General features: G+C 51.7%; 2 protein-coding genes across 2 annotated transcripts; one reads left to right on the top strand and one right to left on the bottom strand.

Annotated features, from left to right (window-relative positions):
• Positions 1-1,528: 1,528 nt before the first annotated feature.
• Positions 1,529-13,392, bottom strand: nau (myogenic-determination protein nautilus). The gene is made up of 5 exons (XM_033472884.2): positions 12,603-13,392; positions 9,985-10,351; positions 7,944-8,117; positions 5,581-5,659; positions 1,529-2,747 (listed from the first exon to the last, which is right to left on the bottom strand). Exons 1-5 carry the CDS (start codon positions 12,944-12,946, stop codon positions 2,614-2,616), a joined length of 1,098 nt encoding a protein of 365 aa, XP_033328775.1. The 5' UTR covers positions 12,947-13,392; the 3' UTR covers positions 1,529-2,613.
• Positions 13,393-15,510: 2,118 nt separating this feature from the next.
• On the top strand, positions 15,511-23,541 carry LOC117221787 (43 kDa receptor-associated protein of the synapse homolog). Its single transcript, XM_033472999.2, has 10 exons — positions 15,511-17,406; positions 18,204-18,420; positions 19,697-19,848; positions 20,508-20,654; positions 20,713-20,872; positions 21,113-21,313; positions 21,377-21,475; positions 21,624-21,815; positions 21,923-22,122; positions 22,188-23,541. The coding sequence occupies exons 1-10, from the start codon at positions 17,369-17,371 to the stop codon at positions 22,393-22,395; spliced, it is 1,614 nt and encodes a 537-aa protein (XP_033328890.1). The 5' UTR covers positions 15,511-17,368; the 3' UTR covers positions 22,396-23,541.
• Positions 23,542-23,743: the final 202 nt, after the last annotated feature.

Genomic DNA, 23,743 nt, shown 5'->3' with positions numbered 1-23,743 from the left:
GACCTGAATTATTAACGTTCAGATATCGATTGCGGATATATTTACATTTACCTGTTCTCGAATTTTAGTGAGCGGAACATGATTCAGGAGGATTCGATAAAGCTGCGGAGATTCGCGGCGTTTCTCGCGTTATTTTCAAGCTCTTCGAGTAAACAGTAGATGGCAGAACAAGCTCGTTAATTCGGTGCCGATTGTTTTGATCGGAAGAGTTCTCGTGGCCGAGTATCGGTTGCAGCCGAAGAAATCATTGCTCGACGTTCCCGATATCATACGATACTTTATGCGTCGTTTTTGAGATCGCGTCTCAGTGTCGCGAGTTAAATGTAGAATAGAAGATATAACCGGTACAAAATAAAATGAAAGATTTGTTGTTCGGTAGAATCGCGATTTAGTCAAGCGTTTACGGTGGAGGGGGGGGGGGGGGGGTGGCTGCAAAATATACACCGGTGGCGTCGAAGCATGTCGCGTGGCGGTCCGTTCTAGAGACGTTCGTCGAGTCAAAGTGCCGAGAATTTTGACGGGTCAGTAACTCCGAAAATATTTATGTCGTCCCCTACTATTCTTACTCCCGCGACATGGATATTTTCGGCTAATGTCGAGCAACCCTGGCTGCCGAACACCAAACTGTTTTCAAGCTTTTCCTTTAATTGCTGCGATCCGCCTTCAAAGGGACAGCCGGCCGGTAGAGCCCAAACAACGCGAAAAGAGGATCGAGATGCCGATCGCACACGATCGACGATCGCGTACACGTCTCTCAACGACCGAACCGTCGAAGTACATCCCCTCGAGCGGTGCTCGCCCCTTCGGACGATCCGGTACGTGACACACAATCGTTTTCAAACGCGATCCCTAAAAACAGAGAAACAGAAATGACTTCTGGAAAAGGGAGTCGGGATAAAGGTCGGAGGAGGAGGGTGTTTCGTTTCGGGAAATGAGAGGGCAGAGGCAGATGCACGGATGCGTGTCCCACGGGACACCATTGGCCGTGGGACACCGCGTCGAGTATGCAGTTGTCTCGAAGACGTGCCGATGTCCCAACGATGGGATCGCGGCGTTGCTGTATCAACTTCACCAAATGTCAAATTTACAGGGCCAGAAGAAATCTGTAACTTCCTGTGTTGGTCTTTTGGTCGTGCCGCTTCGCCGCGCGTCTCGAGACGGTGTCGACTGTTTTGAGATAGCGGCCATAAATCGACTGGGACTCCAGCTGTCCCCGCGATCGAACCACCGTTTAGCCATTAGGGACTGGAGAAACGAGGGCAAGAACAAGCAAGCTACTTAGCAAGTAGTCTACGAGTATACTATTCGGGGAGTCTTCTCCGTTTAACGCTCGAGGGGTAGGCGCACGTTTTCGATTACCTAACTTGGAGATTTTTCGATGCGGAGGGCTTTTGCCCACCCGTGTACCGATTTCATCCTACTTTACAATTTCCTTTAGGCCCGAGCAATCCGTCTAAGCAGCTGTTTGGATAGGTTTCAAGAGACAGCAACAGTCGAGCGAGACTAACACATAGAAAATAAGCGAGTATCGGTGAGCTTTAGCGTTCTTTATTGTCGCATAGCGCGATGAGACGTACTCGTTAATATGTATTGGGTTGTCCGGAAAGTTCGTGCCGATTTTTTAGGAAAATTAAAACGCAGCTCATTTAAATATTGGAGCCAAACTTCACAGTATGATCGCGGATGGTTGATCTTGATTTATTTAGCATTCCTGCTAATTGACGTAATGTTGAGCGTGGGTTATTCTCGATTTCTGTTCCAATCATATCTTCGTCTGTGGTGGACGGCCTATCTGGGCGTTCTTTATCTTCAAGGTCGAAATTTCCAGCTTTAAACCGAGCAAACCACTTCCGCACAGTTCTTTCGGCTACAGCATCCTCGCCATAAACAGCGCATATTTTATTTGCCGCTTGTGTGACATTTTTGCCCTTTCGGAAAAAGAAAAGCATTAAATGCCTATAATGCACTTTATTTGCCACCATATTCTAAGGCGTACAAAACTGATAAAAATTAACGAATCGTAACCGAGCTTTTTTCAAAATATGGCTGAAGTTATCTCTTTTAGAATATGTACACATGTCATTTGTTTTCAATAATTGTGATATATTCAGTCAGGTCTCTCATGCTAGCTACCGAAAATCGGCACGAACTTTTCGGACAATCCAATATATACGTGCACGCGTTCACCGCCGGCCAAAAATACGGGCCAGATTTCTTCAAGGCGGATATTTACTCCAGAAAGAAGACGAGACAAAGCTTGTTCTCTCGCTTCGTTGATCAGGAACGCGAGATCCGTAACTATTGGCGGGCAGTGTGCACGTGACACGCGGTCGAATCATAAAATGCGATGGTGGGATCTTCCCGCTCGTTCGCGGGAGATAACTTCTCGCTCGTAACGCGCGATTTGACCCGCGACGTTTCTCCCGAGAGAACCGGGCCAGGTCTCCGGAGGGACCGAAAGTAGTTCGGCGAGGTAACGAGATTCGTACGAATCGAACGTCGAAGAGATTTCGTCGGGGCTCAGGTCTAGGAACTTGATATCCAGTCGGCGAATCCGGCAGCGAGATCCAGAACAGTCCTTCGATGGATCTTCGATACTGTCTTCCTGGTTTCTCAGTGGTGGCAAGAATGTTGGTGGGGCTCGGCGATCGGACGCGACGGATCGTTGATACTCTGCACGATCATGTTCAGACGGTCCAAGCTGCTTCCGGTGACCTGGGCGGGATGCAGCTCCGTTTGCTCGAATCCTGCGAACAGACGCGCGCGAACTTTTATCATCCAGCATTCGACCAGCGACCGTTCCCGATTCCTGGTCTCGCTCTTTTGGATATCATCCAAACTATCGATCCGTGGAAGAACGACCGTGAGCGCGCACCAGCGAATCGCGGTTGCCTCTGATTTACGAATCGCATCTCCGACACGATATTTCTCCGGCCGTGACGTGTCCAGGAAAAGCTACACGCGCGGCCGGCTGCCAAACCCCGTGCAATTTTCGACCAGGGATATCGAGCAAAAATCGATGTTTCAAAAGGTATACGCGTCGTAGAAGAGAGCTTGCGATCACCGAAGATCGAGTTACCTACACGATCGAAATTATTATCGAAATTCAGACGTCCAGATAGATAGAGACACGAATGCTTAGCAATTCGCAGAGAATCGGCGGAACACGGTCTCTCGTCGGAACACCGGAGCGTTTAAATCGCGAGCGAAATCTCTCTGGCGAGGGTAAATCGAGGCGACTTAATTGCGCTGCTCTGTCTTCAAAGAACGCGGTGTATTGCGATTCGTCGTTACCGGATCTGTCCCCTCGGAGCACAAAGAACCTTTGATTCGGTCTCATTAACGGGAGGCGGACGCGCGACGACGTCGACGTCGACGACGACGACGACGGCGACGACCCGATCTTGCAACACCGACGGGGAAAACCCGCCCCCCGTCGGCCCTGTTGGTTACAAGTTGTAAGCCTCCCTATAGGAGGTTGCTTAGCTGATCGCGTATGCACGCGTCCCGCTGCACTCCGGGCGCGAGAGGCCGAGAAAATCGAAAAATACAGGGAATAGTGGACACGCGGATTTAGACGAGGCTGAAGAGAAAGAGACGGCGGAGGACAGAGAGGGTGGACCCCTCTCTGGGAGGAAAATCAGCCAAGCGACGGAGCGGACGGGATTTTCGTGAGACATTTACGAATATCTGGATGCGGTAAAGTATGTATTTTGGCCGCGACTTCGGTTGCATTTAAACGCGCATTGCGCTCCGCCGGCAAAAGGATGATCCGACGACGATGCGTCATACTAATGTACCGTGGCAATATATGGCACTTTCGAGCGGTTCGAGTTTTCTCGTCTTTCAACGATCCTCTGATATTCGCGTCGCTACAAATGTCCGCCTCGTACCTCGGACAAAACTCTCGTCCGGCGATCACGATCCCGGGAATGATCGAGGAGGAGTTAGTGCGGCGATCTTATTGGTCGGAAATCTTATTTCTTCGCAGCTGTTGTCGCAAGCCCCGGACCGCGCGTTTCCTATAACAGGATCACGGAACGCGTCCTTTTGAGACATCGCCGACTAAATGGGACGCAACCGCGGGGCATTAATTAAAACGATCGGAGTGTACGTTAGTGGGGTTACGGTTCGGTAAATCGCTTGGCACCGTCGCGACACCGGAGGAGCTTGCCTCTCGTTGCCGCGGCCGCGTCTATTCCTACGGAGAAACTACCGTCGCCTTTTTCCTCTCGCAGAGCGTCTGCTTCCGACTCGCCGTGGCGGAGGCGTAGCGGTGCGATTGTGAATTATAGACCAGTGCCTCGGTCCTCTATTTATCGGTGCTCGGGTCCGCTCTCGCGATTCGCTCTTGTCTAGCCGCGTCCGAGCAGCGTCGTCGCGTTTCGGCCGTCGCGGCGCGGATAGGTGGCGATATGTTAGGCTGGCGAACGGGGCGAACACGGCACGCGCCGCTAGCTCCCTATATCGCGGTTTCCCTTTCTCCCCCTCTGAATTATGTGCCACGCTCGCCGATCGCTAGGTATTCATTAACGTTAACGAATCCCGAGTTATTTTAACGGCCGGGATTCCGCGATTCCAAAGCCAAGACGATCCCCGGTCAGGGAGGAGGGGGGTGATCCGGGACGAGCCACCGACACATTGTAACTCGCGTACGTCCGACGGTCTTTGTCCGATCGGTGTCATCGATGCTGCTCGTTCGAGCATTCGGCCGGCTCCCGATCGTCCCGCGCGAGTCTGCGTGCTATCCGGATGGGCGAACGGACACGGCTGCTCGTCTATTTTCAGAATGTAGGCCAATTAATTCCGCCGCATTTTCGGTACAGCTCGGAAAAACGAGAAATTTTACGAATGTCGCGCGAAAATAGCAAGAAACAAGAAGCCGAATCGACGGCAGCCGGCGCGACGTGCCCGCGGGTCTACGCTCCGCGAGAGGATACAATATAACGGCGAAGATACATGGACGTCCCCCCCCCTGGTCCGGGCGCGTCTCTCTCCCGTGTTCATCGCGGGAAGAAGAACTCTTCGTGTTTCACCGAAGGTGGTAGGCATCGCTCGCTACCCGCTTGACGCCTGACTGGTCGCGACTCGTGACTCGTGACTCGTGACGCGTGCCGTCGCGGCGGTAAGCTCCGTCTCGCGTCTCCCCGTCACGCTTCTACCCGTCCCGACGCCGAGGGGCCGAGAGGGTGGCGCGGGGTAGAAGCAGCCACTCCTCCGTGGAGATGAGATCGTTGCATCTCGGAAGCTCACGGGTGGGCTATCTATAGCAGCGAGTGTAACCGAATAGAAGCCGAGTGTCACTCAAGGGTGACAAAACTCATTAATACCGATCTGCTTAATGCTGCGTCTCGTGTCTGGCATTAATCTACTTAAAAATATCAGTATCAAGAGCAATCCGGTGTTTTGGAAACGCCGACGAAGAAGGGCCGGTCGATGCGTCCGTCGCTGCCTCCTTAATAGACGATCCCGTCTATCCGTCTCGTCTTGCCTCGCCTCGCCTCGCCTCGCCTCGCCGCGAGTACGCGTTATTTCGCGAGCGTTAGTTTAGATCCCACCGATGGCCTCTCGTTCACTCACCGTTGATAGGCTGAAATCTTGCCAGGGGATCCGAGAACTGCCTGAGCCTCTCCGTGACGTATCGCGGCGAGTCCGCGCCCTGCAAACGAAAGCAATCTTGTTTTGATTCGCGAAACGCTGGATGATCGGAAGACGGAACCAGGAGAGAGAGAGAGAGAGAGAGAGAGAGAGCAGGGATGGGAGATGGGAGAGATGGGAAACGGGAAACGAGGGACACGCGCGGTGTCGCGGCTCGTTCGTTTCGATCGCTCGCGAAATGTAGGTCAATCGTGGCGTTCGGCAAGGGACTCGCGCAATCCTCGTCCGCCGAGGAGTGGTTGGAGAGCCCGTGGGACGGGAAAGAAGCCCGGTAGGGGATGGAACGAACGCGCGGCGGAAAGTGCGCGCGGCTCTTCCGCTGGCCTAGCGCGGAAATTTGGAAAAAATCACGAGCGAGCAGTCGTGCGAACGCGAAATCCGCGCTCCCGGAGTAACGCGGAGGGTGCGCGATCGGAGGCCGGAGAGAGGATCCTCCTCGATGCCCCACTCGCCGGAATGCCGATCGGCGTCGAGTTCTCTGATCCCTTTCGCCTTCTTTCCCTCATTCATTCCTCCACTCTGCAGGCCACTAAACACTGCGTACACATTTTATCCGAGTCGAGTTCCTTTATTTGTCGCGGCGCATCTATATGCGGTGTCGTGGCCAACTATTCTCGGAGTGAAAGCAGTTCCTCGCGGCACTTACCGCGGCCTGGCAGCGGCGAGGCAGCGGCAAGGCAGTGGCAAGGTACACGCACATCCACGGGTGCAACTTACGGGACTACCGGTATCGCGGGGAAAAGACACGTTTCGTTCGAGAAGAGAGCGCACGATAATCGGGCTTAATGACAAGAGGAAGCTAACTAGCTTGAGCTAAATAGCTCGAGAGCAACTGCTTCAGCTATAAACGAGAGAGAAAGCTGCAGATTAAACTTTAGCACATCCTCGATGGACGCGAGGATCTCGAGACAATGGAGCATTCGAAGGAGCATTCGATCGAGGATTTCTGCCCGAAAGAAAAATAGCATCGCCTGACGAGAGCGCGTCGCGTGAACTCGGACGTCTCGGGAACCCGTTAAAAATGCATCTGATCGGCGCGAATCTACACGTATCGAAATCTAAACGGTTCTCGATTGATCCCGTCGTCTCGATGAACCAGCTGGCGACGATTCAGCGACGCTGAACTCGCGTATCGGTGAACAATAGCGAACTGGTAACGTCTCCGGAAAAAAATAGCACCGCGCTTTTGGTCGGAATAGACGCTTCCCAGTTCGCTGACCGAGGGTTGACAGAAATTTTCCACTGAAACGATTTCGAGAACCAGGGAAAAGGCATCTTGGTCCGGCGCGGCCCGAGAGAGCTTTTATCGTTAAGTAGGATACCGTCGACGAGCCATGCTAAGACTCCGGTTTAAACGAGCGCGATGTTTGCTCTGGAAGATGGCTCGGTGCCCTCGATATCGGTCTGGTCTTCTCGAGCTGGATTATAGCGCGGCCGCCGCGTTCCACCGTGCAAAGATGTTCGCCTAAGCAGATACATACTTCCTCTCGAGGGGGAGGAGGGGGGAAAAAAGAATATTCGATCGTGAACGGCGAGCAAACGAGGAGGAGGCCTTGACGCGGACCGATCTTGTTTCGAAACGATCGAAAGGACGGCGTATCGCGCCGGCCCGAATCGATGTTCGTCGCGGGGCGTATATTTAGAGAACGGACCACGGATCCGACTGGTTTACGCGAAAGGCCAGGCAAATATATTTCATTGTATAATCCCCTCGAGAGAAGCTTGCTGCTCTCCTAGCCGTGAGCCGAGGCTTTCGCGGCGGCGCGACGGGATTCCGAGATTGCGTTTCCGGAGCGTGGATTCGCTTAAAAGTCTCGCAAAAACCGTGCGATACATGCTCCTCCGTCGATGCACACGTGTTGGACACGTGTTCGTTCGGTCGACCTCGAACAATCCCTCGGAAATTAATGCGGCCCGTCGGTCGTTTTTCGACGGTCAGCGAGCGACGGGCAACGGCGGAACGCGACGTAACGACGAGCCGCGCGCGCGATGCAGAAGCGGAACGCGGACAGAGGTAGAAGAAAGAGAGAAAGAGAGAGCATTCGGAACGATAACAAACCACTCGCTCGTCATAGTTTCGAGATTTCTGACACGCGTGGGAATACGGTATCGGAAACCGATATCAACTGGTCGCCGAGCGACACGAGTAGCTACTCCGCCGACAGGAACGACCTCCTCTTGGTTCGCGCGCTCTGCCGTCTAGCCTTGGCGCGCGTCGATGCAGGATATCGTGGATCGTCCCGCATTTTCCGCAGCCCGTAAAGAGGTCGGCCGCGTTTACGTACCGCGTTCTCGGCGAACCCGTGGTGATCCTGCGTTCCCGAGCTTCCGTTCGCCTGCAGCAACGCTTCCAGGCCCTCGATATACTCGATCGCGTTCCGCAGGATCTCCACCTTCGGCAGCCGCTGGTTCGGATTGTTGCTCGTCCTCCTCTTCAGAACCTCGAACGCCTCGTTCACCTGCAAACCCGCTGTAGTTAGTTCGCTGTAAATGCCGAACGGAGACACGCGGTGCCCGGAAGAAACGTTCCTTCGGAATCCAAACATCGAACGGGAATTATCCTTCTTCCGTCGATATGAATGCTGCTTTTAACCTTTTAGGCACGATGCGCCACTATAGTGGCTTTCGCGGATGTCATCTTTCAGAACGACACGCCACTATAGTGGCTTTCGCGGTCGTCATCTCTCTGGACGACGCGCCACTATAGTGGCTTGTTCTAGTAGCTCACTCGCTCATCGTTTTAATCAAATAATCGTCTTCATATGCATTGTTTCACACTTCTTTTGTCTTCACATCGATTTACAACAGTCTACAGGGTGTCCCAAAAATGTCTCGCAATCCGGAAATGGCGGGTTCCTCGGATCATTTGAAGCAACTTCTTCCTTTACAAAAATTTTCCACGAGGCACCGTTAACGAGTTATTAACGAAAAACAGTGACCAATAAGAATCGAGTACGGCTAACGCGAGGCGGCCCAGCCAACCAGCGCACGAAGCCCAGTTCCGTTCATTGGATCGATCGCCTCGCGCCAGCTGAGCTCGCCTCTCATTGGTCACTGTTTTTCGTTAATAACTCGTTAACCGTGCCTCGGAGAACATTTTTGTAAAGGAAAAAGTTGCTTCAAATGGCCTGAGCCACCCGCCACTTTCGGATTGCGAGACATTTTTGGGACACCCTGTATATACAGTATCAGACTCTGCCGTCCAGAAAAATAGCCTCGCGCAGAATTCAGCCGTACCTAAAAGGTTAACAACGTTTTATAAATTCGCGGTCTATCGATCGGGGCGAACACCGGCGGCTTCAAAAATATAGCGAGTTAATCGTGTAGGAGTAGTTGTGTGGCTCCATTCGATACAGAGAACTTCCCGATAGCAACCTGTCTCGCAAGCGATTAAACATCTTGTTCGCCCGGCATTCTCATCCTCGCGTCTAAACTCGGATAGCTTCAGTTTCTAACTCGTTCTCCCGCCACCTACGAGACGCACAGGCAATAGAGCATCGATGCGAACGAACTTGCGGTGTGTGTCTCTTGGTAGAGCGGAATAACTCGGAACGTGTTTGCCCTTAAATTCTGTATTAAAATATGATCGCGTAAACAGAAATATCCGCGTGTTTACGCGTCGAGAGTCAGCTGATGGCTGCTGTCACGAGATGCATGCGTTGCCTGTTTTTATACCCACGTATATCTTTGTTTCGACGCCAGGGCCGTCGCTCAGCTCGGTTGGTTGGCCCCACCGGTGTAAGGCAGACTTTGGTTTTCCTTACGCCAACCGAGACGGCATTCTTTCTTGTCAGCCAAAACGTTATACATGGTGTCCCAAAAATTCTCGCAATCCGAAAGTGGCGGGTTCCTCGGGTCATTTGAAGCAACTTCTTCCTTTACAAAAATTTTCTCCGAGGCACCGTTAACGAGTTATTAACGAAAAACAGTGACCAATGAGAGGCGAGCTCAGCTGGCGCGACCGAGCCAATGAGCGGAACTGGGCTTCGTGCGCTGGTTGACTGGGCCGCCTCGCGTCAGCCGTACTCGATTCTTATTGGTCACGGTTTTTCGTTAATAACTCGTTAACGGTGCCTCGGAGAAAATTTTTGTAAAGGAGAAAGTTGCTTCAAAAGATCCGAGGAACCGGATTGCGAGACATTTTTGGGACACCTTGTATTTATTTAATTTGTATACGTCGTACGAACGATCGCTACAAACTGAACGGACTTCCGTCGTTACCTTCTGCTTGGACGATATCGCAGGCGATTCGATGTTCGTTCGCGAACCTTTCACAGTACCTAACGAGTCCGTAAAACGAGCGACCTGTATAGCTCGCGCACTAACCTTCCTCAAACGCCTTCTTTCCCGCAGCGTAGCCGCTTTTCTACGGTCCACGGTGACGGTTTTCTTTTTGCAAGCTTTGCAGGCCCAGAGGAGGCATCTGCGAGGTCCGTGGCTCGAGGTTGCGGCGTCCAACGCAGCGTGGGGATGCGGCACGTGCTCCGTTTCGTTCCTCTCGTTCTTCTCATTCTTCTCGTTCGTTTCGTGGCCCCTCTGTGTCGCCTCGCCGGATCGTTTCGGCTCGTTCGATTCGTTCGCTTCGTTGCTCTCCTCTGCCTCGATCGAGACCGACTCGAAATCGACGGAGGCATCCGCGGACGCCACCGACGATCCGTCGTCGGAGTCCAAGGCATACGGAGACGACTGCGACCTGCGCGAACCAAATGTTCAACCATCATTCTCCGTTCTCCATCGTCGTCCTCTTATTCTCTTCGATATTACAGTAATGTCTCTCTAATTGACGCACAGATTGTCCACAAAAATTGACAATTTAGGGAGAAGAGAGACGATTATTCGATCCTTGCAGTTCATTTTTACAGTCACGAATTGTCGACAACTATAAAAACGAGCTGAAAGGCTCGAATAATGGTATCTCCTCTTCACAAATTGTCCATTTTTGTGGTCAATCTGGGCGTCAATTACAGAGACATTACTGTACAGTAATGTCTACCTAACTATAGACAAATCATAAATCGCCTGATGTTTTCGCAGTATTCTCGTAATTTATTAATCACTCCTAACCTAGTAATTGGGAATAGGAGCCTTGCGAATTCGAGCCTTGCGACTCGTTTTTATAGTTACCGATTGTCAACGATTATAAAAACATAGTACAATAATGTCTCCCTTACTGACGCTTAGATTGTCCACTAAAATGGATAATTTGGGAAGAGGAAATACGATTGTTCGAGCCTTGGAGCTCGTTTTTTATAATTGTTGAAAATCGGTAACTATAAAAACGAGTCGCAAGGCTCCACTTCCCAAATTGTCCATTTTAGTGGACAATCCGAGCGTCAGTTAGGGAGACATCACTGTATCTTGTAAACGCGTAGACATAGTCGCCGATTCGTCGCGATATTTCATTCTCTTGCGAGCCCTGCTTTTGTCAGTCTCGTCGATTAGACAATGTGCCCTCGAACGCGGCACGAATATCGCGTGGCGGGACAACTTTATGAGAGAGGACAAGTTTAGAAGCGTGGACAGCTTTGGAGGTAAGGACAACCTTAGACTGTAGACTACAGTGTTCCACGTTCGTCGGTAAATAAATTCTCCCTAATCGACGCTCAGCTTGGAAACAAGAATGGATAATTTGGGAAGAGGAGGCTCGTTTTTTACAGCCGTCGACAATCGGCAACCATAAAAACGCAAGCCGCGAGGCTCGAATAATCGTGTCTCCTGTTCTCAAATTGTCAATTATAATCGACGCTCAGCTTGGACACAAGAATGGATAATTTGGGAAGAAGAGGTTCGTTTTTTACAGCCGTCGACAATCGGCAACCATAAAAACGCAAGCCGCGAGGCTCGAATAATCGTGTCTCCTGTTCTCAAATTGTCAATTATAATCGACGCTCAGCTTGGAAACAAGAATGGATAATTTGAGAAGAGGAGGTTCGTTTTTTACAGCCGTCGACAATCGGCAACCATGAAAACGCAAGCCGCGAGGCTCGAATAATCGTGTCTCCTGTTCTCAAATTGTCAATTATAATCGACGCTCAGCTTGGAAACAAGAATGGATAATTTGAGAAGAGGAGGTTCGTTTTTTACAGCCGTCGACAATCGGCAACCATAAAAACGCAAGCCGCGAGGCTCGAATAATCGTGTCTCCTGTTCCCAAATTGTCAATTATAATCGACGCTCAGCTTGGAAACAAGAATGGATAATTTGAGAAGAGGAGGTTCGTTTTTTACAGCCGTCGACAATCGGCAACCATGAAAACGCAAGCCGCGAGGCTCGAATAATCGCGTCTCCTGTTCTCAAATTGTCAATTATAATCGACGCTCAGCTTGGAAACAAGAATGGATAATTTGAGAAGAGGAGGTTCGTTTTTTACAGCCGTCGACAATCGGCAACCATAAAAACGCAAGCCGCGAGGCTCGAATAATCGCGTCTCCTGTTCCCAAATTGTCAATTCTTGTTTACAAACCGAGCGTCGATTAAGGAGGATTTACCGTATCCGGAGAAATGATAACCCGGAAATAGGCTGCGTGAAAAAGCGAAGAAGATGAAAGAAAGAGACTCGCGTCCGTGAACGGATCCGACGACGCGATTGGACTAGTTCCAGGTGGTCGGAAGAGCACGATCCCCGTCGTCTACCTTGATCGTCGCGACGAGAGACACGGAGAAAACGAACGTTAGGTACAACGCGAAAATGGCTTAATGCGCTGTAAATCCATCCGCGCGTTTCTGGTTGGAATAACGACAGCACTCGGCAACAAGAATCCACGACGCGACGAACGGATGGATGAAACGCGTACACGTTGTTCCGTAGGATCTCCTCTGGCTGAAAAAATTTCCTCGAGAACTGCCCGGGGCAGAGAAAAGCCCGAAACTAGCGGGCTCCGCTATTTTCTTCGCGCAGATTTTAACGAAGAAAACACGCTGTTTCGGAACGCGGAGACGCTTACCCGAGACGATGCTCGTATCGGTAGCGCTGCGAGCTCGTTGACTCTAGTGTCGAGACGTTCTCCGCCGTCTCGACGATGCTTCTGGCATCCCCCTGGCCTAGGGTTCTCTCGGACATGTACTCCTGCAGGTAGTCGATCGTCGGACTCTCGTCGGAGGCGTAGACGCGTCGACGCCGGTGATGATGGTAGCGATGGTGATGTCGGTGTTGGTGGAATCGGTCATGGTACCGGTGACCGTGGTTCGGCTGCTGTCTCAGCTGCAGCTGATGATGTCGGAAAGCGTCGTAGGACGGTCTGCCAGCAGCTTGACACGCGTACGACACCGCGTTCGTTACGAGCGTCATCTCGACAACTTTCGCCGGTTCCGCACAAGTTCGTTACCGGTTCGGTCTCCGAGAAACGAACGGAAAGAACGGGAAAATACTCCTCGGAACTGCTTCGAATCTCGTTCGATGTACGATCCACGATCGACGGTCGTTCGTTCGTCGATCATTCCGAGAACAACGCGGCGCGCATCGCGATCGGTTCGGCTCGGATCGGATCCGATCGGATCGCGGAACTTCCGATCTTACGAAACGAGGTAAACTGCGAATACTCGGATCGAGGCGACCGCGAATGGACGAAGAGGATCGCGGACCGAAGCAAAGTTACTCGGGGAAGATTGTAACTGCGGACTTTCTAAGAGCCGGCGCGCGCGATACGAAAGCGTGCGCGAGTGCGAGCCGCAAGCTCGTACACGCTCGTCGACGCTCGTAGCAACTCGCTCGTCACCGACGATCGCTCGTTCGCCGAAACGCACGCGTAGTCCACGCCGTTCGGACGCTTTACGAGCAACGTTTAGCCGCCGGTTACACCCAGTCGGATTATTTTCGACAACAGCCCGACCAATTAGGACTCATCGGAATCCTCTCGGACCCGTCGTCGATCCGCCTCCGAGACACCCTGGGCCGTTCTAGTGGCTGGCGAAATCTAGTGTCAGGGTGTAGTTTCGACTTTTCCACGTTCACGAGCGGGGAGTTACGCTTCGGCGATCGGCGCTGGCGGTAGCGAAAGTCGCTTTTCGCGGCAGGAAGAGACGCTGAGAACGACGGTATCGTTAAAATGGCTGATACGATGGTGTCAGGCTTTCAAATACATGCGCCGAAAATTCTAGCAACATTTGAGTCTTTACGGCCGAAATAAAGGCAACGCTGCGTTTACCGTTGCACAATAAATATACGTGATTTTAAGTATGTCTGCGGGTGTTTTAGCGGATGTTTCTAAAAATGTAATTATAAAATAAATTTTATAAGTATAAATATAAAATATTTTAAATAAAATAACCAACGAATCGCGAGCGCTCCGAACTAATTCGACCGCGAAGCATTAGCTCGCATAAGCGGCTTTTAGTAAATCGCTCGTCGAAAAATAGAACCGCGGAACTACAACGATGGATCGGAAAGAATCGACGGGCGAACTCTAAATATAGTCGGACAGATTGCCGGGAAAGTTTTCAAATATAAATCAATAAAGCGGGCCGCGCTTCGTCGTTGGCTGATCTTCGATCATTTTTCGAACATCGACGTTACTTTGCGGTTACGGGATCTCGCTTGCCGAAGTAGGGCTTAGAATTTCCCCGGCGGCCCGATAAAAATTCCGCCCGGAGTTTTCCCGGGTCAACGCCGAGAGAAGTCTAAACTAAAACGAGTCCGCTTAGTTTTATAGAAACGACGGCCGATCGAGGAAGCATCGAGAGCGTCGTATACATATACACAGGCGGAGAGGATCGGCAGGCAGCTCGCATGAGCGCGTCGACTGAAAATACGCGTACATCGTCGGAAGCAGGTGCTGGTGTGTGTGTGGGGGGGGGGCGAGTTCCGTGTGCAGGGGTAACTCTGCGATCCACCCCCGTGAGCGGTACGGTCCTCGTGAAATCTCGGGGCAGCTCGGATCCGATCGTGTTGCGAACGAGGAGGGCGAATCGCGCAAGACGAACGGTCTGGATTCGAGAAGCGAGACGAAAAACGGGTCACGCTCTCCTCCTTTCAGGATTCGGTCGGCTGGGACACCTACATCCGCCAAAGCTGAAAGTTCACGAAAGGGCAATGCCTCGCCCATTTTTCTACGGGCCACGGGCCACGGGCCGCCGATGGACCGCCCGGCCGAGGCCGCGGTCGCGTCACCCCCGCCCCTCGATACACGCCGCTCGTCCACTTCGATTCGCCACGGATAATCAGCGATCGGATCGAAACGAGCCCTCGACTTTCCGGAGAACTTTCGCTTTTTCCTGTCAAAGAGGGAAAACGGCGCGCTTCGTTCCCGTCCTCCTCGAGCCGTCTCCTTTTGCTCGATCGATTCCACTTTATCGACGGTAGTTGAATGGAAATTGGCACCGCGAACAGAGAGAAAAAAGAACGAACGGAACGGAGGCAGAGAATTGGATCGGAATCGCCAGTAACTTGGACAGGGGTAGCGGATACGCGAAAGGACGAATTGTCGCCGAATACGGAATGGATTGAAGCGCGCGAGCGCTTTCCCTCCTTCCCTCCCACCCTCTCCCTCTCCCTCGCTCTCTCTCTCTCTCTCTATCTCTCTCTCTCTCTCTTTCTCGCCCGAGCTCGCCCTCTCCCTATCTGCTGCCACCACCCCTGAAACGTGAACGAGGGGGTCGGGGCGAATAGCAATGATCGGTGGAAAGGATAGAGGGGTGGAGGCAGCGAGAGGCAAGGTAAAAGCTCGGGAGGGGGTGTGGAGAAAAGCGAGAACGTGGGACGTCGGTGGTAGCCGGAGGAGAGGAGAGAAGAGGAGAGAGACCGGGTGAGAGAGAAGCGGCGACGGCTAGTAGTGGAGCGGAGAGGAGAGAAGAGACGAGAGAGGAGGGAAGAGGAGAGAGAATCGGTCGGGTCGTGTGTTGCGGGCTGCTGCGGCTCGGGCGCGACAGTTCTACCCCAACCATTGCCGGCTGACTTTCGCGAGTAACCCGGACCCGAGCGACCCTCCCGCGAGTTCCGTTCGAGGTCGACGCGTTACCCGATTTCTGCGCGATCGCTCGCGGGACCATTCGCGGGACGATTCGCAAGGGGGACCCCCGTCGGTATGCGGTAGAGGACGCATGTTGGATCGCGTAGGAGATCGCGTCGCCGATGCGGACGAGCGCGGACCGTTCGCGGACCAACGAGAGGCCGGAAGCCCGGAGATAACGGGACGAGTAGCAGGATCCGTCAACGTTGGACTCGTCGTCCTTACGGCATGCGGAGACGTCCCGCCGCGGAGCGGATCGTTCCTTGGTTCTCCGCGTGCGCGACAACGACCGTCTCGCGTTTAAACACCGAACGTCCTCGAGCCTGCGATCCGAGATGGGCGCCAGATTCGAACACTGAGTCCTCCTCCCAGTGCCAAACCCAGGAATCGCTTGCGTTCCGAGACCAGTCGACGTGGTTCGTCTAGAATCGGCGACGTGCTTAGAGGACGAGCGTTGTTTCGATGCTCCCCACGCTGTTCGCTTCGACTTCGGCTTTGAACGTGACCATCCTCGCGATCCTCGATCTCGCGGCGAACCGTTCGACAATATTATCGCGCGATCTGCTGACCTTGAGCGCGATTGCCAGCGGAAAACGCCGTGATGGGACGGGAGGACCGATAACGGAGGCGGGTATCGATCGTTTGCCGCGTCGAAACGCACTCGCGTCGTCGATCGCGATCGAGAAAACGGCGCGAGCTGCTACGATGCAACGGACGAGTTAACGACGCCTCGGGTTTTGCCGTTCCGGCCTCGCGATCCCTCTGGTCGCTACCATTGTGTTCGATGCTAAATAATCCTCACACAGCTCTACCTATATATATATAGATAAATATATATAAATAAATAAATATATATATATATATATGTATATATATACAGACGTGTATACATACATATGTTATCGAATATATGAATATTTACGTGCACTCGTTCCGAGTGTTTTCCAAAGGATCGATTCTAATCGCGTTACGCGTTCGAAGATAATCAAATTTAGAAAGAAATAAAGCGCCGGTCGCTAGAAAAGCCGTAGATTAAGCAAAAAGGAAACTCGAGAGCCACGATCTTCGTTAATTACCGGTCGAACGGACGTCGGCAGGCGTCGCGAACCAAAGAAAAAAAAAGACAAAAAAACAGACTGCCCGAGAAAACCGTGAATTTATCTCTCTGTCCTCGAACAAACATTCTCTCGCCCAAGTTTCATACTAATATTCCTGTTACCGTCGCACCGTTCAAACACCCGTATATACCCGTCCCCGTTGCTCCGACTCGTTCCTTCAACGGTAATATCGAACGTTGCAACCTCGACGATTCTTTCGAAAGTACACGTATAGGTGTTGTTTCTCTCGATGCTCAATTACACGCAAGTACAAAGATCCGCGAGAGCAAAGTCTATTTTCTCCTAATCGCGCGAATCCGTTATACAACTCCGTCAAATTCCGACTAAACTCTGTCCATACTCGACTCGTTTCAACCGACCGTGGTCCGCGGGCGAAACACGCGCGAAGGGGAGCTACCTCAACCTCGCACACGTACTTTAATTAACGCATCATCGTTCGTGCCCGGGAACCCGCGTAACCGTGTGATTGATACACCATCCGTTAACGAAACCGTACGCGGAGCGATGCAACGTCTCGCAGGCATCGTTAAAACAATAATGTCGCCGACGGTCAAAAGCATCTGGAGAAGAACGGACAATCGATATGCGAGCGAAGATCTCGAAGCAAGTATTTCGAGGGAAAAGTAACGAAGAAAGGCACGCGCAGTCATGTCATGGGAATCCATTTCCTCGAGAGACTACCTTGGGCAAGTATCTGAGAGAGCGTTCGGTGAAGAGATCCCTCCTAAAATCCGATCGCATCCCTTTCTCGAACGCGTACTCCTCCGCTCGAGAACCCCGAGACTCGAGTGTTTCGATATGGAGGCGGGGGTGGAATAAGTCTGTCGCGAGTTTACCGGTGCCGCGGCGTAACTCGGCAACCTTCGCTCCGGTATATAGGTCAGGAAAAGAGGTCACAGGTGCCTCGCCCACCGTGGCTAGCAGCTACTGGCTGTTTGGTGACGGGAACCGAAATTGCGCGAACGCTATGCCGAGCCACGATGCGCGCATCGGCTGATGAAACACGGACACTTAAACCTGAGATTTCCTATACAAGCATAGCTCTATCATCGATTTTTCTACGCGCGATCCTTTCGTACGATAGTCTACTACGGTATATCGTGTAACCGATGGAAATGACCCGCGCGATCAGCCTGCGGATGCTACATTAAAGCTTATAGGAGATCTCGGGATTCCTCTTAAACGGCGGTACGTCGTTTCTTTCAATCGCGATAAGCGACGCGAGGACAAAGATTGAAAGAAACGCACGGTCGCAATGCGGCACGCTGTTAGATGGGGAACGGTGCTCGTGTGGAACGCTGGCTGGGACGGCGCCAAGCGGTCTTTGCCCCGCGAACTCATCTCGGATCTCGCACGCGAAATTCAACCCGATGCCCCGAGTATTGGACCTAAACGAAGCCGCGGGGTCGCGATCGCAGCCGTCCCAGAGGTTCCTCGCGAACGGTACCCGCGTTCCCTACGAATGATTGTGTTGAATTCGCAGCGGTCCGGCTAGTCATCAGTTGTCAGCGACCGCGCTGCTGGGTAGTCCGGACGGGTCGCGACATCCTCTCGACGTGTGCGAGTTCACCGAGGAGGACTACCACCATCAGAACTCGAACGGGAACGGGCACTATCAGAACGGTCGATCCGGAGCTGGTTTCTGGGAATGTCTGGTAGGCTGTAGACAACGACTGGACCAACACTTTGCTCGGAGGCGGGTGAGTCGCTCGATCGTCGTCCGCTCGATTCCGCTTCCTTCGCTTCTCGCCGTCTTAACCGATCGTAACCTCGGCAAACGCTTTTTCTCGGTCATTGTCGAGACCGTTGCGAGCCAGGAGATACGCACGCGATACCTTGCGGTCACGCTACCTCCTAATTCCAAGTCCTGGTAATCTCTCCTCTCCATCCCTTTGCGACCTCGCCAGTCCTCGAGGCTGACACGGCGACCTCCTAGAATAACCATCGGAGAGCAAATAAAAACATGTCCCGCATGTTCTATATGTACAAGCGTAAAAATGTCAAATGTCACGGTGCCCAACAGGTTCGCTGTTTTTTTTTTATCCTCGTCGTATTTCTCTCGGATATTCTGTGGGGCGGAATCTGTAGTTTCCGGTAAAACGATCCCAGTTTTAGCACGAATATAATACGGCATTGTAGTCAGTTGTATTTCTTATAAGGTAAACGCCGAAGCTAAGCTTTTCTGGATTCAAACAACTTCGCTCGGAAAAGCTGTGAAACGCTTGGGTCGTTTGTTCGTCATAAGAGAGAAGAAAAGAAACAATTCAACCAGCGCGATAAGCGCGAAGCGGCTTTATATACTGACCGGTTTAAATAATGCTATACAAAACAGCATGCCGAGGTCGTTACGATTTATTTTTCCTTCCGACTTAAGTAGGTTAAAGTAATGAATATCGTACGGTAGGCATCGAATGCCAGGGCACATTCTAAACAAAGTCGAAATCTCGAATCCCTAAGCAAGTCCGGCGCCAGAAAGGGGATGATGGTATATCCGTGGAGTGGCAGCGGCTGAAAATTGGGCGATACGTTTGTATCGGTGACATAGGTGGCCCTCGTACCTCGCCACGAGGGTGGAGGCGCGCGCGTAAAATGTAGCGTGCCGAAAGGTCGTGGTTCGGGAACGATCGGGAAAACGCGGCAGTATTTCCGGTTGATCGCGAAATCACTGCGACCTCGGACGCAGCCAGCTACCGTACTCGTTACCTTCGTTTTTCCTGCTGGATCGCTACCGGCCGTCGTCGCCGCTATCGGTCGAGGTCGGCCGCTATATTTACGTTACACGAGATCGTTGGATCTGAAATCATCGACGGAGAAAGTTCAAGGTCGAATCGATAGAATCCGTTTTCTCCAACGTTTAACCACGCGCGCCGCCGCCGCCGCCGCCGTCGCGGCATTTATAACGCGGCGGCCGCGTGTGTTTCTCGTTCATGGCCTCGTTGTTCCGCGAATCACCCTTTCGGAATCTATTTGTCCTAGGTGGAGCAAGGCTTGAAGCTGTACCGCGCCCACAAACAACAGGCCGCCGTGCGGAAATGGTGGGGCGCGCTGAAGAATATCAGACAACGCGAGGACAAGTTCGCGCTCCTCGGTTATTTATACCAAGCCTACATGGACTGGGGAAAGTATAGGTATTCGTCGCGCGAACAGTCTCTCGATCGATTTCCGAATGCAAACGATTCGCTTCGCCCGTTGATCGCCGTGGAGATTTCTTTGAACGATCATGTTTTTCTCTTCCACGTTCGCGTCTTCCTCGGCATTGCACCGTCGAGTAATTGTTACCAGAAATTTGTCCTTCGGTATCGATGGGGGTTCCGCTTCTGCTGAAAGAAATCGATAGTCTTAATAGTTGGATCGTACAAGGCCCGATCCGAGATGAAGGGGGGGAGGTGAACGGGACTCGCGTTGGGGAAACAAAAGTCGGCAAATTCAAGCGAAAACCCGCGAGAGCTTCGCCGTCGTTTCGTTTCGCCGAAAGGCACGAGCGCGGTGGTCGGTCGGACTGCTCAACCCACTTAACCGCTATGGAGAGCACTACGAGCCTCCTAGCTTAAAGTACGTGGACCAGGAAGAAAAAAGAGCTTAATAGAGAGATTGTGACCAAGAGATAGTATTTACTTGTGCGCGAAACGCGAAAGTCGGAGAGAAAGAAAACTCGGAATCCTTGACACGGTAACGAGGCATTTTCCTTCTGAGGAGTGGTCTATAGTACACCCGTGTTTTTCCCTCTTCCCCTTTCTTGACCCCTCCGCAAGAATTAACATAGTCTGGAGGAATCGCGTGATTTCAGGGACAGCATCGATTTCGGTCACAAGCAATTATGCATCTCGGAGGAGCTCGATTCACCCAATATGCGGGCCGAGGCGTACTTAAACCTGGCAAGGGCTCACGAACGGTTGGGCGCGTTGGACAGGGCGTTGGACTATGCGAGACACAGGTACTTCCTCTAGGCACCCCAATCTGAATGAAACCGATTCAATCCTATGATTTCCTAGTTTATACAACGAATGCGACCAATGCGCGACAGCCGGACTGGTCCACCTGACTGTAGGCAGAGTGCATTTGGAGCTAGCGGGATTTTGCAAGGCTCTGGAAGCCTTTCAGAGGGCCCACAAGATCGCTCACTCCATTCAGGATCCGTCGCTGGAGTTACAAGTAAGGCTCGCGCTCGGCGCGTTCAGCTTAAACCCGTTTTACACGAGGATGCTTGTATCGAGATGCGCGGACGATGAATGCTCGCCGTATATGCAATTAAATGAGAGCGTTCGGACGGCGTACAGTACCGCGATACCTTTTCTCGCGTTGATCGCTGCGTCGCATACGCGTATCGCGATGCAGGTATCTCTGTGTGAAACGGGTGTTATAACAGCAACTCGATGCGATCCGTATTCGCAGGTGTACGTCGGCTTGTCGGAGCTCTTCTGCAGACTACACGACGCCGATAAAAGCGCAAGATACGCTGCTAGGGCGTACGATCTCTCGAGAAGCTTGCAGCTCGGTGATCTAAACTCGCGGCACCACAGAGCAGCCCTGCTGCAAATGGCCGCTGCGCTTCGGAAGAAAGGAGAACTCGGCGATGCGCATGACTATTGTTCGGTACGTTTCACCTGCGACATGAGTTCTATTGTGTTGCCATTGTTGATTCGCAATTCCGCGCAGGAAGCAACGCGTCTGTCGCTCGTATCCGGAGATCAAGCCAGTTACGCGAGGAGTATACGAATCATGGGAGACATTTATAGGAAGAAAGCCGACATAAACGTAAGTAGAATCAGACCGAACTGCGCGAGGGTGTTCAAAAGTATTAGTCCCGTTTGACTATTGCTTTACCTCCTCCTCTGGCCATAACGCGTGATACAGCCATCGCAGTACATAGGCTATTGGCGAATCTCATAAACATCTACCGTAGAAAGCGTTTCGGCAATACGAGAGCGCGATGGGGTCCGCGGCAGCAACCGGCGACCGCCTCTGTCAAATGGAGGCGATGGACGGTGCGGCGAGGTGCCTCGAGGCTCTTCGATTGCAGCACAAGATATGTAACTGTCGTCCGCTTGAGTTCAATACAAGACTGCTCGAAGTCGCTGGATCGGTCGGTGCTAAGGTAATCCTCTTTGTCCGCCTCTCCGCGTTTCTCTCTCTCTTTCTCTATCTCTTCTTGATCGTTAACGGGTCCTTTGTCCGTCGTCTCGCCGACCGCTCCATCTTCAGTTCCTGGTGCGAACCGTAAGGTCAAGATTGTCACGGATTTACGGGTCCCTTGGCGACGAGGAACACAAGGCTCATCATGAGAGATTAGCAGCTGCGATGGAAGAAGATTTGGAGTTGCGATGCGGCGGCTGCAACGAGCCGTTCGGTCTTGAACCGGACTCCTTGGAGGCGCTACCGTGCTCCCACATATTGCACGCCAGGTAAAACGTAGACACGACCGGCTAGCCAGTCCCCGACTGTTCATCGAACCACGCGTCGTTTACAGGTGCGCCTATGAGATATTGAAGCGGCGCGATAAGAAAAAGAAGCGTCTGTGCCCCGACTGTCACAAGTCGGTTAGTTCACGATTGTACCTGCATTGCGAGGATCCTCACGGCATGAATACTTTGAATCACAGTTCCTTGAGTCTGGCGCCGTTGAGAGCAAGCAGTCTGGCTACACTGGACGATTGTCACGCCACGAGTAGCGTCTAAGCTACTCACCTGCTGATAGTTTCACCTGCTCTCTGCGTACACGCGCCTCCTCCATGCGCTGTTATTCGTTCGAGCGAGCTCGTTCAATCTTCGGCGCGTCCCGAGAAACTTGCGAGAAACTTCCTGTTTTTTCCGAGGCAAAAACGCTTTATAGGTCAGTACAGGGGCCTGTTCCATTAAGAAAATTATGCATAAGATTAAATTACTTTCGAACAGTTCACTTGGCGTCAGTCATTTGCGCTTTTGCTACTTATTGTTTTTGGTCACCCTATAATAGAAGTCTCTTGTTTGAACGGAATCGATACTCAAAATATTTGTTGCAAGCCATGATCTTATGCATAAAGTGCTCTATATATAAGTTGACGCTTCTTAGTAAGTTTAATCTCACCTTTACACTTGAACAAGTGCAGGATTCGTTATCCGATTCGAACAATTGAAATTTCCTTGCAAGAGAATCCATTATCATCAAAGTTCGATAATCGAAGGGCGAGTGTCAGAGATCGAAAGTTGAACGAACTCGCATGGTCGCATCATGGCCGACGCGACGCGACGCGAGACGATACGATACGATACGAAACGGAACGATACAGTACGAGAACGCGGCGACCGCATTTACATGACCTCGCTTCAACGAGTTGAAATTCCCGCGATTCGCCGCTAATTAAAAGCCACTAGATTCTTAAATCTTAAATATCGTTTATCGATAACATTACCGATGAATTAGGAAACCAAAGTTGAAAGAAACCTAGCACGATTGGAAAAGACTTAATGGCAATAAAAATGCACGTTCACATTGTTCGTCGTTCTCGATGATTATTTCCCTTAAATATCCCCCCGTCGTTCTATGATACCCTTGCGAAACCTTGGGTAATCAAACAGGGATAAACTATACACGTGCTTATGTTTATACCGCTAGAGAGATGTACATATTATACATACATAGATTATTTTATATGTATACGTTTCCGTTTATACGTAGACTGAAAACGACGAACGCAGTTCTGGCCGACCTAGAAGATCTCATTGGCAATCTACTGCGAGGACTGCGTTCGTACATTTCTGCGGACACACAAAGATAATGCGTATATACTTCGATAATGTTGATTTGTATCAGTTATCTACAATAATATTTTTGTTTTTCGGTCACGCATTGCTCCTTTTCGTACCATGCCAAATCGACCACATCCTCCTTCGACCTATAAACACGAAGCTTTCTTGCAGAGGCGAAACTCCCGCCCGTTTCAAGAATCAGCTGTTACTACGCCTGCGCAGGGAAGTGACGCCGCGTGAACACAATCACGAAACTTTGGTTGTATACATTTTTTATTCTCTATACAAATATGAACAG

The sequence above is a fragment of the Megalopta genalis genome, chromosome 7 (genome assembly GCF_051020955.1).
Source record: "Megalopta genalis isolate 19385.01 chromosome 7, iyMegGena1_principal, whole genome shotgun sequence".
In the NCBI taxonomy this organism is placed as follows: domain Eukaryota; kingdom Metazoa; phylum Arthropoda; class Insecta; order Hymenoptera; family Halictidae; genus Megalopta; species Megalopta genalis.
The sequence above is the reverse complement of the archived record's forward strand: the minus strand, read 5'-3'. Positions and strand labels throughout refer to the sequence as shown.